The 18878-nt window shown below is 40.9% G+C and overlaps 1 protein-coding gene across 2 annotated transcripts in view; it reads left to right on the top strand.

Moving 5' to 3' along the window:
- The window catches only part of ARNT2 (aryl hydrocarbon receptor nuclear translocator 2), a 160219-nt gene that overhangs the window by 72270 nt on the left and 69071 nt on the right, over window positions 1-18878 (top strand). For both annotated transcript variants that reach the window (XM_019533707.1, XM_019533706.1), the window contains one exon: window positions 18374-18476. In XM_019533707.1, the coding sequence (XP_019389252.1) occupies window positions 18374-18476 (103 nt within the window). The remainder of the gene's footprint in view (window positions 1-18373; window positions 18477-18878) is intronic.

Genomic DNA, 18878 nt, shown 5'->3' with positions numbered 1-18878 from the left:
CTGCACCTTGACCTCCGTTCTTTGAGGTGGGCATGCTACATTTTAATAATATGAGGAGTCCAGCAAACACCATTTCAAATGGATTTTCAGGAGGAGTTTGGGTATGCATGAAAACGTGAATACATGAGTTGTGTGGTGGTTTTTTCCCAGTAATCTTCTCAGTGAATTTCTTACTTGAAAACTGCTTAAGTGTGTTATCACAGATGGTTGACTGGTTTATTTTTTTTCCTGTGAAATATTTATCTGACCCATTTTCTCCCATTTTGCTCTGCTCGTGGCATGGTGAAACACATGCACGGTTCAGCATTTTTTTCCCCCTTCTCTTTATTTTAAACTCTGAATGTCATGAACACCTGATATAAATGTTCAGCCAAGTTTACTTTTGTTAACACGTTATGGAGAAAGCAGTCAAAATTCTCTCAGAACCTTGCGGTGGACCGCACCTGCAGTCCTCTGCAACCCTGGTACGTTCTTTCCTCACACGGGGAGCTCCACAGACTTTGGGAATGTAGAATATTGGATCAAAATTTTCCCTCTCTACAAAGCAGCTTTCCCATGCATTAATTAGAAGTTGATGTCTTCTCAATAAAGATAATGTAATAGGTATGCTTTGTGGCAATATGCTTCACTAGCCATGAGCAACACAATGAGAAAATGTCACCGCCTCCTTTGCTATCCCTTCGCTGGGTGTGTGCTAGCGTAGCAAAAGTAGGATTGCTACCCTGCCCATGGTACCCTCCAAACTCTCATCTACTTGCTTGGGGGGCTGAGAGTATTAAGCACATCATACTCAGTTATCCATACCTTGTTCACTCATGCTTGTTAATGGCCAAATTAAAATGTAGCCTAATGCCACCCCTCAGCAATTGAGTTTTAAATATAATTTTGTTCCTCTTGCATTCAGTGTCAGATATACAACTGACTAGAGGCAAATTGGGAAAACATGCAGGTCTTTAATGAAAAGAAACTAATTTAACCTAACTGTAAGAGGAGATGCATGAGTAAGAAGTGGAGACCTCCTCTGACTTATGCTCCCTAAGTTTAGACAGGGCACGGAGCAAGAACATGACTGTGAGATGCAAGTAAACTGAGCCAGGTGAATTGGAGCTTAGGGCATCTTATTGCCATTTGTGAATTCAGGTTATTTGCTAAATAGGTTTGGCTGAAAAAACTTGAGGTCAGGGGAGCCACGTTCAGGAAAAAAAAAACAGGTGATGACATTCCCTTTTTATCTTTATTTTTTATTTCTCTGATTGGAGCACTCTCACCCAGGATATGGTTCAGTTCCTGCCTGTGCCTCACTTGCTTTTCACCTATATCTCTCCTCTAACATAGAATATCCCCACCATGTTATGAGATATTCCACAGGCAATCAGGTAGGAAGCTCTTAATGGGTCTTGCTGACACAGGACACCTGTTTCACTTTCTATAAAATACTTAATGAGTCCCTGAGATGGAGTGAGGGTGACTTTAGCCTGGTCCTCACAACATTCACCTGGTTAAGTGAGACACTTAGGTTTCTGCCTTCTTTCCAGTGTGCATTCCCTCAGTTATACAAAGGGGAACCATTTCAGTAAGAGGGAGAGGTCCCGAAGCCCCTAAGGTCACTCTCCTGAGAGGTGGAAGATGTAGACGCAAAACCCTTGAGGTAGAAGAAGGAACTGAATGGGGAGTCTCCTGTCCTATGGGCAAATGGTGTTGGATAAAACACTGAGCTGTTATCCATTGAGATTATCCATTGAGATCTTCTGCCATTACTACCTCCTTCTCAAGCCCTTTGGTTTCCTTACATATGCCTACAACAAATATTTCCCTTCACAGTGACTGGAGCATTTACACGTTTCCTCCAGCCAACATGAAATGCTTCAGGTTTGTTTTAGTTTGTCGCAATTTAATTTTTTAGATTTTTTTTTTTTGATTCAGTCAAACTGGGGGAGGGGATCAATTATTCACACAGCCCCAACAAAAAGCACTACATCATGATGACAAATGTCTGTTGACAGATCAGTAGGATTGAGGGGAGGACATTGTTACCTGATAGTTCCTGTGGATTCAGTTGTAACCCCTCCCCCAAAAACAAAACAAAACAAAACAAACTTCTAAATGATGTGTCATGCAGAGTATAAGGTGAAAGTCAAGGGGCTGGATTCTCATTTTGTGCTCCTTTGTCATCAGTGGACTTCCACAAATTTCAAAGACCAAAGTATTTTTGTTTTTCGTTATATTTCAGTTTAAACTTGCCATACCATTCCCACCTAAAAGACAATGAAATAGTCTTCTGCTGTCCCTAACTAATATGTAAAATAATGCTGCAGTTAAGCAGGGACATAACACTTAGCAAGGCACAAGCATTTTTAAGGCTAAGGACAGACATTACATATAAACTGGTTTAAGTGATCAGAAACTGGTTTAAACCTATAACAGAACAGATGTTCAGTGCATATATACCAGTTTGAAAATGGCTGAAACCAGTTTGAGATAAACCTGGTCGAATGTAGTATCAGATTTAACTGATTTGGCTCAAACCAGTTTATGCAATATCTGTCCCAGACCCCTTGCTGGTTTATGATATACCAGACTCCCCCAGCATCCCAGGATGCTCTCTGGGCTGGGCGGGGCTCTCTGTTCCACAGCAGGGCTGGCCCCTCCCCTCTGCTCCCTGGCTGGAGCTCCCTCAGATACTGCAGGTCCAGCAGGTTCTGCCTGGCTTCTCCCTGCCCTACAGCCCCTCACTGCTTGCTGGACAACTAGGGATCCCCTCTCTCCCTCCCTCCCATCGCCCACAGACCCCAGGTATGTGGTATGCTAGCTCATGCTGAGAGGTGTCTGTGTGTGAATGTCTCCAGTTTCACTGAGACAGTCAGACAGAACAGTGACCTCTTGGGGCTTTTTGGAGCTAATCAACAGGTCAGCCAGTAAGCTGTTTAAGAAGAGTTTGAATTAATGTACAGAAGCTGTTGTTTTGCTGATGTGGTGATAAACACTGTTGCCATCTCCCTGCTGGCTTGCTTGCCTGTCAGATTGCTGCAGACAGTATAAAGAAGCAGGGAGGGAGATTGAATAGTTCTGTATCATCAACAGATGCAGGCACTGCACACCCTGTCTTGCCACAGAGTGCCAGCCAGGAGCTGGAGTCTGGCAACACTCCTGTCCCTTGAACAGCAATAAGGGAAAAGCCTGGGATGGTGTAGGCAGCCCTCCTTACTAAAAGCATCTTGCTGGGGCCTGGCCATGCCCCCCTCCCCCCCACTCCTCCCCACAGTGATTAGGGGCATGATTCAGATTTGGCCTGAATCAGGAACAGTGATTCAATTCAGCCATAAGTTGTTTGAGAGTAGGTTCAGGCTGCACATCAGGTTCACAGGGCAGCTAGGATCTGGAATCAACTTCCAAGGGAAGTGGTGCTGGCTCCAGAGGAGACTTGATAATTACCTAGCTGGGTCATATGAGCCCAGTATTGTCTCCTGCCCTGGGCAGGGGGTCAGACTTGATGATCTACTTAGGTCCCTTCCAACCCTACATCTATGAATCTATGATTTTTTGATTCAGATCACTGTCCCTGATTCAATTTTGCTAAATCTGAAGATTTGACATAGACACAGCTTTAAACTTTTATTCTACATACCTTGAGGTAGCAGGCGGAGCTTCTGAATGCTGTGATGCTGGGGCACATGGAGCATCCCACAGGAATGTGGGGGGGGGCCTTCCATGTGCTTGGTAATGAACCCGGAAGTGGACTGGAAGTACTTCCGGTCCACTTCCAGATCTGCCGGGGAGCATGTTGGGGGGGGCCCCTTGTACCTCCCTGGCTCAGCAATTGGCTGCAGGGGGACCCCTGGTGCCCCCCAGACCCAGCAGGCACCAGCCAGTGAGCCAGAGAAGCGCGGGGAGGCTCCCCCACGTGCTCCCCGGCAGACTTGGAAGTGGACTGGAAGTGCTCCTGGTCCACTTTTGGGTCTGCTGCCGAGTGCACTGGGGACCCCCCACACTTCTGTGGAATGCTCCATGTGCCCCAGCATTGCAGCACTCATGAGCTCCTGCTACCTAGAGATATGTAGAAACAACTTTTAAAGCTGTTTCTATGTCCTAATCTCTCCAAATTGATTCAGAGGGTTCCGATTCGAGTCGGAGAGATTATAGGGTCTTCTGATTTGCTTCACATTTGGAGATTCAGCCACCGAATTGGGCCGAATTGCTGCTGAATTGAATTGGAGACCGAAGCTTCACACAGTCCTATCTAGCATCCCCTGGCTTTTAGCCTGAGCCACTGCGGGCATGTGCCTCAATTTCCTCAGTCGAGAGAGAATTTCTGTCCAGTTTCAAACTGGTTCATGCCAGCCAGGTTAGATTAACCTGCAAAGATTGAATCAATTCAGGCTTGGGCTTTTTTGAATGTCTGTCTGTAGCCTAAAAGAGCATTTGTAATAGAGTATACTGCAGTTTATATTACATAAAGGGAAGCAAAACAAATAAAGTTATTAAAAACCCTTCATGGATTGGATAGTTCATGGCCTTATTCAGCAGCTGTTTTGCACACACTTCAAAGCAAATTCTGTGCAAAGAGCAGATGCAGCACTAGTCATGGTGGGAACTCTCCTTAGCTTCTACAAATGTATTTGAAAGCTACCAAAAGAGGATTAAAACAGCAAGCATGCATGGCAGATTCCTTTTACATCCTACACAGCAGCAGCATGGGCTGTGTAACCCTGATTTGAATCGCTGTTTAGATCAGCAAGCAGGAAACCTTGATTAAATCATGCATTTTAATTTTGTTGTGCATTTGTACTTTCTAGTTAAATTTTCCTTTGGAAAAAAGGGTTGATTCAGGTTGGTTGGTATCCATTAAAACATGTTGTTTTGCAAATCAATACAGATTTTACACTAAATGTACTTTTGACTAACCAAAGAGATAGAACTACTTAAAATAAATAAAGTACATAACTTAACATACTTTTACTTAGCTTTTTAATCTGCACAGCTTTATGATGTTGAAAAATGGTGATTGATGCATTCCTTATTTACTAGATGACATTTTTTCCTAAACTTGTAATTTGTATCTGGCTACATTTGGGTGGAAATTGGAAGTCTATTAAAATGCAAAAGGCAAGCATTTAAAAACATTTTAATTAGCTAAGACTGCACACAAGAGAGACATTAATTGAAAACTTATTTTGCCTTTAAAACTGACTTATTAAGAAGAGGAAGTGGTATCTCTAATTAGTGAATTAGCCCAATTGGTTCTGTTCATTGTGTCTTTTACAATTTAAGAGAGAGTTCATCCTCTTACCTTTATTTTTGTTCATTGATTAGAAGAAGCAAATATACTGTCTTGCTTTTTTCAACTATCAGTTTGTTTTGTACTTTGACTTGAACCAGTCATTCTGTAGAATTAGTTAAATATACCGAACTAAGGATAGGTATTTTCTCTGCACCTGTAGAACAAGCTACCTCTCTGAAAAGCAGAACTAACAAACAAATTCAAGGGCTGTATCTAAAACTTCCACCAGTTCAGCAGTGTGACTTTCTTTAAAACTTTGGCATGAGTATGTCTGCTTGAAGATTTTCTGTTTAAAAGATTATGATAGTGTATGAGTCATTTATGATTTAAAATATCTTGTAATTTCATGTGCAGGGTTTTTTTGTTTTTAAAATGAAAATTCAATTAATTTAGCTAATTAAAATGTGGATTCTTTACATCTGTTTTTAATCCACCATGCACTACAGCACTTCCCTCATATCTGTCTTCTCAATTTCTTGGTAGACACTGTACAGTAGAATGACACTGTGCAGTAGACTCTCATGGCACAGTAGTATCACTTTGTGGTATAGTGTAGTGATCCTTGATGATTCATTGGGAGACCAATATAGTATATTATAATTAAAATTAAATCACTATCCACATTCTCCTTTACAATTTCCTGATTTAGACAATATTGCATAAAACAATCAGGTTTCCTGATTCTCTGAAAGGGCAAACCCTGCTTGTTTTAGATGAACCAATGGCAAAGCCTGCTAAATACAGCAAGCGGCTTCCTTGAGCCTTTTACTCTTCTTTTTTCTTATAAAATCATCCCGTAGCTGCTATGATTTCTTCTAATGCCTCACTCTGTGATTCCCTGTTTCCTGTTGTCCATACCACAGATAAATTCTGAAATGAGTTATATTGGTCTTTCCTTAATGGATAGTTCCCCTGCTTGCTCATATTAAGTCTATGACCCAATCTCTTAGAAATAAGTAAGTAAAAACAACATCAAATTCAGGAAACTAGATTATTTTTTGCAGTATTTCTCAAAAGTGTTTTAGCTGTGCTCTTTAGTGAGCAGACGGTTTAATATAGCTGACACCTATGGCCCCCTCTGCATGTGCGAGTAAAGCCGGATCATGCTTTAAATCCCATCACGCCTTATTGCCAGTGCAAGGTGGGGACCAATTCCAGGCTCCCCCTGCACTGGCAAGAAGAAGCTCTTGTGGTTGGGAGCCCCCTTAGCTGAAGGCCTCCCAGCCATGGGGATGCACCATGGACCCCTGGGACTAGGAGATCCAGCTGCCATGATCTCCAAACCTCAGGGGTACGTGAAACCCCGGGGGCGGCGAGGTCACTGCTGCAGCAATCTTCCCATCCCAGGGGTTTCTTACGCCCCTGGACTGGGAGATAGCAGCTGTGCCCTGTGATGGCTGGATCCCAGCACGGGGAGGATGCTGCAGGGATGCATTGTCCACAGCTGTTAGACTTTGGTTCCTGGCAGCTGTAGGTGCTGTTAGGACCCAGAGTCCATGGCTGCTGGGGCTCCCAGCCACAAGGTAGACCCTGCTATATGCACAAATTAAATCTTGATAGCAACCAGCTATAAAGTTAGTACAAGTTTTTGAGGTCTAACTTAATAGTTGGTGGGAGCTTTTTTATGGCATGATAGATACTTTGCACGTATAGCTGGTCTTAAGGTAATTGTGCAGTTAATCCATTAATTGTGTAGTACCTGTAATGTATAGAGGGAGCCTATGTGTCGCATGTACTTTGAAATAAATATTTCTGTGCATCAGAGGAATGAGTTACAAAGTTTTGGAGAGTAAGAGTGCTCTCCCAGCACGGAGCTTTATGCAGACTCTATTTTGGAGTGGCCATTTCCACCACTGGGCTTTGGGCTCCACCTCCAGATATGGAAAAGCTGCCTCATTTTTTTTTTTTTTTTTTATCGGAGCCGTTTGGAACTCAGCCACCTACAGGCCTGACTATTGTTGTTTCTGTGGCCTGGACTTTCCTTGCTGTTCGTCTTATTTCTGTAAGGAAGATGGAATCATTAACTCTTGTTGATTGTGTGTATTTTGATAGAACCTAGAGACATTTACCAATGTCAGGACCTAATTTTGCTAGGCCCAGTCCAAAACCATAGTAGTATACTGCGCCTACTGCAAAGAGTTTTCAGTTTAAATAAATAAGGCAGACATTGGGTAGGAAAAGGAAGAATTCCCATACCCATTTTACAGATGGGAAACTTGGTCCCAGAAAGCTTAAGTTCATACAAATATATTGCTTAGCATGTAAGCAGTCAGATGATCATTAAATCTGTGTGAGTTTTGAAAGCAGTATTGGTCCCTAAAAGACTTTTTTCCCCCTTTCTACATTATTTTAAACCTAACTATATGTAAACATGTGTTTCAGATTATTTGCTTGTTTTCTTTCTAGCTTTGCCTGGTTCTTTATGCAACTAAGTTCACATGTGATTGGTAAAACTAACCCTTATTAAAGCATCCTTTAAAAATGAACTTAATCACAAGACTCAGAAAGTCTACATAGTTTCCATTTTTCATTTCACTGAGATGATGATGCACACTTGCCCAACACTGTGGAGAATTATACGATGCTGACTAATTAGTCAAATATGAAGCCAGACATAATGGAAACCTTTTGGCCTTAGATTTATCAGCCCGAGTTAAATTAAGAAACCAGTTGCATCTGAGTTTATTTTAGTGCATTTTATTTTTTACTTCATTATAAAAAAAGAAAACATAAAACCTCAACAATTCCCTTGCTTCAGTTCAGCTAGTCCCCTTGCCAATAGAAAACAAATAAGGTAATGACGTTCTTTTCATTTCACTCATTAGTTTTTTGGCCTTTATTTGTTTTTGATACAAGTCCATACTTCATTTTATTGAAAGAGTCTGATAACGTAACATTAATGCTTACACAATGTCTTTCACAATTAATGAAGTACATGTTGAGATTAGTACAGAGATTAGTACAATATTTCCACTGAGAATTTGCTCAGTGAAGAATTCCAGTTTTGTTGGCTTGTACTGCAGTTACTTCATGTGGGTCATTATCCATCAGTAAGGTATAGATAGTTGAGGAGCATTCATTTATAATTGAAGAAAAGCATGCAGTGCAAAACATGTACGGGACAATGCAGACTGTAGCTGTTTTTAGCAGCCTTTTAAAAGTGTGCATGTTTGATTTTGGCGTTAACTTGTTGCTTCACTGACATGAAACAGGTCTTCTGCATGCAGATGTCTGTATTCTGTATGCAACAAGTGGTAAGGATGTATCTTTTCCATGCATGTTAATTGTGTAGAGACACAGATACAATGTATCATGAGAGAGTTTTCAGGTAGTCAGACACAATCTACAGCTATGGTAGCTTTCAGTGAGAACTCCTGATAGTGATATCTGCAAGACCTGGTTTTGGTCTTGGCTCTGCCTTTTTCCTGTTGGATGACCTTTACTTTTCTGCACTTAGTCTGTAAACTGGAAGTAATGATGCAGATTTCCATTTGTATACTGCTTTGAGAGTGACTTGATCAAATGTGCTGTACAAGAGCCAGACGTTATTACTGTAGTGTAGTAAACAGGATACATGTAGATCTCTGCTTTCTGCTGGAGAAAATTAAGGTCCTAGAACTGTTAGGCTGTGTTTCATAGGCCCCGTTGTGATAGCAGCCAAAGAAGACTCTGAAGACCTGCACCTCACGTACTCAGGACCTCTGATTTTTTTTTTTTTAAGGGTCTGAATTGTATTCTTGCTGTCTTGCTGAGGGGCTTAATTGCCATGGCTTCCAGTGTAGCAGCAACTGTGAAGCCACCCATGGCTGCTGCTTTTGTTTTTAATTTATTTTGCATTAGTTAACTGGGATGAGTAGTCATGTTACAGTCACGTTATATCTTTACCCAACTACAAGCATTGCCACATTAAACAGGCACCTAGCATTTTAGTTTTTCAAACGATTTGACTTCAGTTTTCCCTTCATTTCAGGATTAATTTAAAATCAGAAAATAAGTCTAATGGCATTGGCAGAAATTGGATGTTATGGCAGGTGCAGTTGTCCTCACAGTCATCTTCTACCATTATAGTTTAGTGTTGACCCAAGGCTGTCTCTGCTCCCCCTTGCTTGAGAGAGGACCCAAAATTGAATAACAGGAACTGAAACTTGCACTGAATACCATGGCTGAAACCACTAAGCCACAAGGCAATAGTTGTCCCACTATGCTCTTTCCACATATAGCCTAAGCTAATTCACGTGTCTTCTGGAATGAGAAGACAGCCTAGTCATGGTCTGACCAGTACCTTTTATTTTTCCTTTTGAATTAAAAATAAAAAGTGGGAATGCTTCTTAAAACCTCCTATAGAATATTTGAGGTATAAATTTAAAATAAAAAAAAAAAAATTGAGCCTGTCTGTTCTGCATCACAGACCAACTGCATGTTACACAGGACGTTGGCAGCTCTACATCATGTATGTGGTCAGTTTGATTCAGTGGAAAATAGCCATGCCAAATACCAGCACTCTCATCATTCAGGAATTGTTTGTGATGAGGGTTTGAATGAATAAGTTAAGCATCACAGGTTAACAAAAAAAAATAACCATTCTTCTGCTTGCCATTTTCCAGAGAGCGTTTGAGACATCCATTTTTCATGGCCTCTTCATGTATTTTAAACACTCGCACGAATTCATGTTTTTCTGTCATGGGTGAAAGGGATTCCTGGCTGCAGAAGGAAATAAAACAGTGCCATTATAATAAACAGCGTACTCACAAGTTTTGCCGACTAGATCTTTGCCCTGACCCCACACCATATTTCCTATAGGAATGCTGTAAAACAAAAGTGTTGGTATTTATTGGAGTGTTTAGTGCAGCGCGTGCCATTGTATGGCTGTTTCTTCAGGCAGATTGTAACATGAAACTTGGGATCTAAAGCTCACCTTCATTTTTGTATACATAAGCTGGATTGAAATTCTGTTTCTCTTATAGTACAGTGCTACAAGTCTGGTTTTTCCCTTCAGTAAGGACTGCAGACCTGCATATTCTTTGGATCTGTGTTACTAATTCTGTTTTTAATATTGCATTGTAATTCTACATGCTTCTGATTTGATACTTGTATAATTTTCCTATTAAGATATTTAAGGGATTTCTTTCTCTTGTGGTGCTTCTTCCATGGCCATATCCTGCAGTTCACAGCATCTGGCAGTCTAATGTATCTGTGGCCCATATGAGTGCAGCAGTTTATCTATATGCTCTCCGTCGCAAATTTTCATGCAGGGACTATTACCTCCTGCATTTCTCTTAACATGGTCAGTGCCCAGAACATTGTGAATGTGACCTTTACATAGATAATAAGCCATGATAATTTCAAGAGCAAAGCTGATATTAATGTGACACTTTCTAATGTGCTATGATATTTTTTATATAGTCGTTTATATATTACAGAAAATGTGCTTTCAGGGAGGAAGCAAAGATGGGTTTACCTTTTAGTGCAGGTAACAAACGTGTCACTTCTAGATTATTTGAAAGCATTTTGCAAATTGTGATCCGTGGAGAAGATGTGAATATATTCTCCTGTAACTTTATTTAGCTTATACCCTTGGTGGAGGGGGAGGGGCATATGCTTGTAAATGCAGAAATTGTAGTCTCTTCTCTCTTAATTGTTGAATTGATACCATAAAATAGACACTATTCAATTAGCCTTAGCTTCTTAGTATTTGCGGATGAAAATAACAGTAGCTAAGCTGGTCGTGTTTCGAACACCTGAGCTGCCTATTTAAAAAGTTTTACATGGGTATTTCACGCCATGTTGTCAGCTTGTGCAAACTGTTCATGAGTTTTAGTTTTAGTGGAGCTTATGCCACTCATAACTAATGATCAAGTTAACATAATTGAAATTTAAATTCAAGGTTCTTTCACATTTCTACCTGTTTGGCATATCATTGGCTTGTGTGTGTGTGTGTATTATATATATATATACAATATATATGTGTGTGTGTGTGTGTGTGTGTGTGTGTATTATCTCACACACACACTAAAAGCTCTGTTATCCGGCATCCCCTAGGAATGGGGGATGCCAGTTGATCAAATATTCCTGTTAATCAAATGTGTACCATCTGGTGCAGTCCCTGGCATCAGTGTGCCAGGGGACAGGGAGGGGGGCCTTGTACGGGCTGCTTTGCCCCATGCAACCTGCTTTGCCATGGGCCGAAGAAGTGGCAAGAACTCTGCTCACGGCAGCAGCAAAACCCAGAAGCGGTACTTCCAGTTTCGCTTTTGCCATGTCCCTCAGATGCTAGTTAGTAGAGTTTTTCTGGCTAATAAAGTACCAGTTAACACAGCTTTTGCTGTATATGGGTTTCAGCCTGTTCACATGGACTTCAATGGACTGAGAGCCATCCTCCAATTACCAGTGGTTTCGTCCTCCAAGTTATTAGTCTTCTTTGATGGGGCTACAGTAGAAATCCTTTTGTGAGCTGGGCTGCATTTCATATAAACCATGATTGCTATTAGAATCATGCTCTTGAAATTATCCCTGGAATTTGCTTTGGTCGTCTGCTCTTTGCAGCCAGCCACCAGCTTTTTGTTATGTATTTTGTATAGAGTATGGCTTGAAGAAGTTGTAAACCCTGACTGGGGCCTTTTCATATCACTACCCTGAAAATAATTTGTTTTTCCTCATTGCTGTTTTCCCATACTAGGATTTTAGCTATAAGAGTTGATGCCTCCCTCAGTGCACCTACACCCATGAGACCGAATGGGTTGTTTTTAAAGTATGAACATACTAATAATAACTATCAATCATAAAATTAGTTCCCGTGCCCAATGACCCTTCATTTCAAGTGTCTGCTTATATTTGGAACAGCATCAAATAACATCAGTGAGTTGACCATCACTTTGTTTTATTTTTAATCATTTCCTCTTGTTTTCCTGCATCCCTGTCTTGGTTTTTCCGTTTTTTATACCAAGATGAAGATGTTCTTGGTTTTTATAAGGATTCTTTTGGTGCTGTATGCCTTTGTTCTATTTGTCTTCCCTGAGAAGCCTGTGGAGTATTTTCTGTGAGCACAAAGTCATCTTTGTTATCTTGTCCAAACCAAGCTTTTAATAGTCATTTATTTTTTTCTTTATTGGAAAAGGGAAAACTGCAGTGTCTGAGAGTAACTGAGTATATAGAAAATCAAGTCTCTGAGAGTAATTGTGAAAGATCTTGCTTAACTCCTTGGAGAACAAGACACTGTGGTCTATTGCCTGAAGCTTGAGTGTGTGCAGTTAGTAATAATGTAGTAATAGCCAAAGGCTTGTAAAATTTACCACGTCTTATCAGATTTACCATCTCTTATCAGATCATTGTTCTATCAAGTCCATGATTCTCTCTCTGGCAGTTTATGTCCATTATTTCTTGTCTTCGCTTGGGGTGCCTTGGTGAAAAGATGTTCTCCCAGTCCCTGGTGTTCTCCCCTTAAATATTTATAGCCTTCTACCAAGTTCCCCCAAGTCTTCTCTTCTCCAAGCTAAACAGTCCCACGTCCTTCAGCCTCTCCTTGTATGGCCTGTTCTCCAGACCTCTAATCATTCATGTGGCCTTCCTTTGGACTCTGTTTTTCTATGTCCTTTTTGAAGCGTGGCACCCAGGACTGGATGCAGCACTCCAGCTGCAGCCTTACCAATGCTGAGTACAGCGGGAGGATGACATCCTTAGTCTTACTTGAGATGCATTGGTTGATGCATACCAGTGTATTGTTCATTCTGCTGGCTATAGCATCACACTGGTAGCTCATATTCATTCTGACCCCCAGGTCTCTTTCAGTTGTGGTGCTACCTAGCGTAGCACTGCCAAGCCTGTAAGTATGTTGTGGATTGTTTCTCCTCAGATAGAGGACTTTACATTTCTTGGTGCTAAACATCATCAGGTTATGATCTGCCCACCTTACAAGCCTGTCCAGATTAGCCTGTATCCTTTGCCTGTCCTCTAGTGTGACCGCAGTCTCCAATAACTTGGTGTCTTCTGCAAACTTTGCCAGTACACTTTTCACATTTGTATCCAAATCATTGATGAATATGTTGAAAAGTATTGGTCTGAGCACTGAATCCTGGGAGATATCACTGATCACCTTTCTCCATGTCAACTCAGTGCCAAAGGTAGAAAACCCTATCCATGCATCATCCTTCTAGGTGTTGTGTATCTTTTACTTTACACGGGGGCTATTACCATGCCATGAAGCAAACTCCATTTCTTCAGATGATCATTGTGTAAATACTGTTTCCTTGTCATGCATATCATCTTGGGAAGTAGGATACTTGGAGGACATGCTGTCAGGAGGATATTCTGCAAAATATTCTGTCTTCAGCCTCATACCATGCTGTAACTCCACTTCTCATTAAAATCCTGGCTGTAGGCTTTCTAGGGCCTAGGAATCAAACTGAGAGAGAGAGTTATAGAATTAGGTTTAGCAGTCCAGCAGGAATCAAATCCACCAAAGAAAGAATGGAAAAAAAGCAATAAAGTATGGACTGTATCTGATTATCAGCCTATAAACCTTAGCATGCAATGTTTAAACACAGAGGGCCACATTTTCAGAAAGCCTGCAGCTATTGTGTAAAAATGGGGTTGAGCCAAAATCCCAGATTGGAAACCCCGTGAAGATCACGAAGTCCAGATCGGCATCTGAACTTCATGGCTCAGGTCCATTTCAAACACTGCAAGTGCAGAAAAGAGATTTGAATGCTCACAGTAGCAAATAATGTGAAAAGAGGGATGTGCATATATAAATACTCTTTGGATGTTAAAGAAGCAAGTTGTGGCTATGTAAACCGTTGCCCCTTTCGCCATTATGGTTTTTAGAACTTGAGTGAAAATTTTTCACAAAGCAGTGTGAAGGATATATCAATGATATTGCTCACTATGGCTTGAACTGCCAATTACCATTGTGCTCTTTCACTCTACCCAGATAATTTCTCTTTTGAACAGTAGTATTTCTCTTTGCTCCAATTTGCCTTAGCAGCAGTGTAGGGCAGTAGCAGCTGATATCAGGAGTCTTGATTTGTGTTATGGTTCACCTTTTCAGAGGACAGATGGCTTATTACAGGCTTAAGCAGTGCTACATATTTTAATCTGGACTGTAATGAATAAATTCCAATAAATTATCAGTTAAGTCCAGGTCCAAAAAGTGTGTGGGGTTGGCTTCAGTAACCATTCTGCTTGCTTATTTATTCTCTGCAGCTGCTCTGATGTGAATGATAGCAGTGCTGTGGCTGAAAAATGGGCACTGTATTTGCACTGTATCTGGGTGAGGAATAGTTTAGTTTAAAGCAAAAATAAACTACACACAATAATGAATTTGGTGCCAAAGATGACAAGTGATTTAGATAGTTCTAGCACAAGAGACATGTTGACATGACTTTCGCCTCAAATTGCTGTTTGGTATAATGTTACAAAGGGTGTTAATATTCTGAAAATCTTTTTTTATTAATCAGCATATAATTGCCAGCAAGAGCTTTAAAGGTGTTTTGTATACATCTTTAAGTGAGAAATGAGCATGTATCTTTGGGAAAGTATCTTTTTATTTTAATATGATAAGAGCGTTTATAAACTCCAGCAACATGGGATGTAGGTGGGTCCCTTTACCAAAAAGAAGCAGTATATTGTTTGAGCTATGCAAAAGCAAGTGTGAGTGCCAATTAAAACAAGCTGTCTGTGAGCTCTGTCATAATATCTTTTGATGCAAACAATACTCTGACTCACACCCTGTGTCAGTCACTTGGGTTTCTTGGGGTTTTAAGTCTGAACAAGATGTAGCCCATGAGGTGTTATCTGAGACATCTTCATTGCAAAATGAAATGCTGACATTCCAGAATATGACCATACCATGGGTTCTGTGCATGCCCAAGGAACAGGTCACCAATTATCGACTTAATTGCCATGTAGCACTGTAGAACATGCTTATATTTCTGGTATGCTGATTGATGTTAAAAGCTGAGATAGTTCTATTAGTTGTTTGAATGGCATGTTCATCCTGGCCTTTTATTGCCAACTTCATTGGAAGAATTTGTGGGCTATTTCAGTTACAAAACTCCCCAAATTCTTGAAAGCAACTCTTTTCCTACTTACATGTGCACAAAAGTGTTTTTCCATAAACTAAAAAATAATGCTTGACCTTGTTTAACTTGATTTAACCTGATCATATGAATGGGGAATTGGTCTCCTTGGGGGTTTTCAAAACCTGGCTAGACAAAGCTTTGGCTGGGATGATCTGGTTGGGGCTGGTCCTGCTTTGAGCAGGGGGGTTGGACTAGATGACCTGCTGAGGTCCCCTCCAACCCTAACTTTCTATGATCCTATCCCCACATTTTGTTACAATATCTAAAATAAATTGTACAAACTTGTTTAGTTTGTTGTATTGTTATGTTTACCTGTGTAGCCACTTGCTTAATGATGACTTCCCCCCACCGCTCCGTTCCCATCCTCATCCTGCTCCCAAATCTTGGCTGTTAATTTGACAGTGCTAAATTGTAGCTTGGGAAAAAGCCCACATAGCTGAGAGGGGAGGAATCAAATGCTGCCCTCCTTAAATCCTATGCAGACTACCCAGGCAGCAGGTAGACAGAGGGAAGCTTGATTCCTAGTTCTGTCCTCCCAATTTACTGGCCATCACTGTTGGTCTTAGGGGCCATGATGCAGGGAAATAATTGTGTCTCTAAGAGGCACCTATGAATTGCAACTCCTCACAGGATTGTGCCTGGCCTGGTGCAATTTATGAACCACTCCATTTCCCATGGCAGTACCTCAACGCACAGCCTAGCCCTTGGTTATTAAGGATAATGTGCCTATCACATCAGACAACTTTCTTATAAGTGAAAAGTAAATATGTAATTCTCTCTTCAGTCAATTTTCTTTGTACAATATTAATCCTTGAAGCATTTTGTAAAGTTTGTGCTGCTGTCCACAGATGTTTGTGGATTTTTTTACCCAGTAGGGATAAAATCATTCTCAAAATACAAATCTTTGACTGCAGTAAGTGCTCTAGGTCTTAGTTTCTATAGAGACATTTATTTCCAAGCTACCTCAAATGAGTCCAGACTAATATACATTCTAGATTTTCCTGTCCATTTAATGCCAGTAGAGCTTCATTTTGTTCAGCTGCAAATAGGCTGCTGCTATGCTATACCACTAAAGAAAAAAAACCTGACTAAATAGGTTGATTGTATTGCCAGAATTACCAATGTTGTCCCCACTGAATAAATGTAGGGAGAGACAGCCTAGCTTAGTGAATCCATTCGTATGTAAGTAACAGATTTATTTCCAGCCCATGTAAATAAAATATCCAGAATGTATTATCCATCTGTTACATGGTTTGTGGCCTATGTAAAAAAATATTTTCTCTGTTACTAGCAGGTAAGTGCTGAAGTGATGGAAACCACCAGTGTTCATTACTGATCAAAACATATCTATGGCAAACTGCTCCCACTTTTTCCTTTGTCCTCTGTCTCTTTTTTCTTCTTCCATGTGTCCTCTTTGTTTCATTTTTTTAATTCCTCCTCTTAATTTATTTCCCTTTTGTGTGCTTTTTGCTTTCCATCTCTCTTTCATTCCATCTTTCTCTTGCTGCCCTCTCCGTTTTCTCATTTACTATAGTGGCTTGTTCTTTAAAGTGAGATGTCAGTGGGTTGGATATCTTTTGATGAGGCATTGCCACAGGTATTCCTGTGGCACTCATCTATACCAGAAATAAAGCTTGGTCATAGTCATAGAGGTACAGAGAAATAGGGCTGGAAGGGGCTTCCAGAGGTCATCTAGTCCAGCCCCTTGCCCGAGGCAGGATCATCCCTATCCAAACCATCCTATACAATCCGTAATCTAAACTCTCTATAAGATCATCATTAACTGTGATATGACACAGATCTAACTGTAACCTGCCACAAGTGGGGGAACCATAGCAGCCAATGTCCTGCTTCTTGGAAAAGTTGTCAATATAAGCTCAAGGGATCCCAGGGAAGAGGCCCACTTTCTCCCCCTCCCCCTACAGAGGAAGGCAAAAAGCCCCTACAGTCCATACCAATCTAACCATGAGGGGAAATTCCTTTCTGACCCCAAATATGGTGAACGATCTGACCCTGATTGCAGGTACAAGACCCTCTAGCCAGGAACCTAGCAGGAAAATCAGTATACCCCAGTTAAAGCGTGAGCTGTAGCCAACACCCAGTGCCTCTGGGGAGGCTTAAAAATACCCTGATCTATGTAGCAGGGGAAAAAAACAGCAGGGAGCAACCAGTAAAGCCCGGAAGCCTGGGAAATACCCATTGTAGAAAATAGACTTAGCTGAACGAAGATCATCCCTGACCAGTGGCTTGTCCAACCTCTTCTTGAATACCTTCAGTGATGGAGAGTCCATACCTTCCCTAGGCAGTCTATTCCATTGCCTCATCATTTGAAAAGTGAAAACATTTTTCCAAGTATGTAATCTAAATTTATTTTGCTGAAACTTCAGGCCAATCGTCTTTGTCCTTCTCTGCAGCAAGAGAGAAAAAGTGATTTCCCTCTGTATGGCAGCCCTTCAGGTATTTGAAGACTGCTGTTGTGGTCCCCTTTTAAGCACCTTTTCTGCAAGCTGAATGTGCCTGGCTCCTTCAGCCTCTCCTCATATGACTTACCTTCCCTATGGTCATGTCTGTATGAGCTGCTTCTCTGGACTATAATATAGGTATAGGTTGATAAAAGAATTGTGTGGGGAGGGGAAAGAAAAGCAGCTTCCCCTGCTATTTTACCTGCAGGTGTAGGGAGCAGTAAGTCAGGACCTCACTACCATTTCTGTCTCTGTTTCCCACTTTCCATCATTAGGTTAGCCAAAGGCTTGTACACAAGTTGTCTAACAGTAACCTACAGACAGCCCCATTCAGTGCTTCTTCTCTCACTTAAGACCACTGAAAATCAAAAGCAAATCTGTTGACATTAGTAGTTAAATTAGCATCCAAGCTACTGTAAACAACATCAAAATTTGGCTTGTTTATTCTAAAAGCTTATGTAATGTCTGGTTTATGAATCTATTGACTTCTTTAACCTTGGAGGAGCTGAGATGAAACACACATGCCAGATGTGAATTTCTCTCCTTGACTTTTCCAGGACGAATTTTGGATTTGAAAACCGGAACAGTAAAGAAGGAGGGTCAGCAGTCTTCAATGAGAATGTGCATGGGGTCGAGGCGTTCTTTCATTTGCAGGATGAGGTATGAGGTTCTCTGTATTACTGTAGTGTTTTTTGCCCTTTCTCTCAGCTCTACATTTTGGCCATAGGTATGAACTTTTTAAAAATGTGGAATGTACTAAAAAATACTCTGATTAAACATTTCCAGAATACTTGTTTAACTAGTGTTAAACTTTCATTTGCCTCTGATTTAGTAAGAAAGTCAATAACTCATATCCGTATTGCAGTTGTGCAGTATGGCACAATGGTAAAAATAATTGCCTAAACTTCGGTCCATCTTAACCACTGGAATGTAAGCTATTGTCTCTTTGACTTTGATTATTTAAATCAACATTCTGGAACAAATTCATCAAAAATGGGATGGCAGTGTAGCTGTGTGTGTGTGTGTGTGTGTGTGTGTGTGTGTGTGTGTGTGTGTGTGTGT

Source organism: Crocodylus porosus, unplaced genomic scaffold (genome assembly GCF_001723895.1).
Source record: "Crocodylus porosus isolate Cpor-Errol unplaced genomic scaffold, CroPor_comp1, whole genome shotgun sequence".
In the NCBI taxonomy this organism is placed as follows: domain Eukaryota; kingdom Metazoa; phylum Chordata; order Crocodylia; family Crocodylidae; genus Crocodylus; species Crocodylus porosus.
This window is presented reverse-complemented; position numbering and strand designations above follow the sequence as displayed.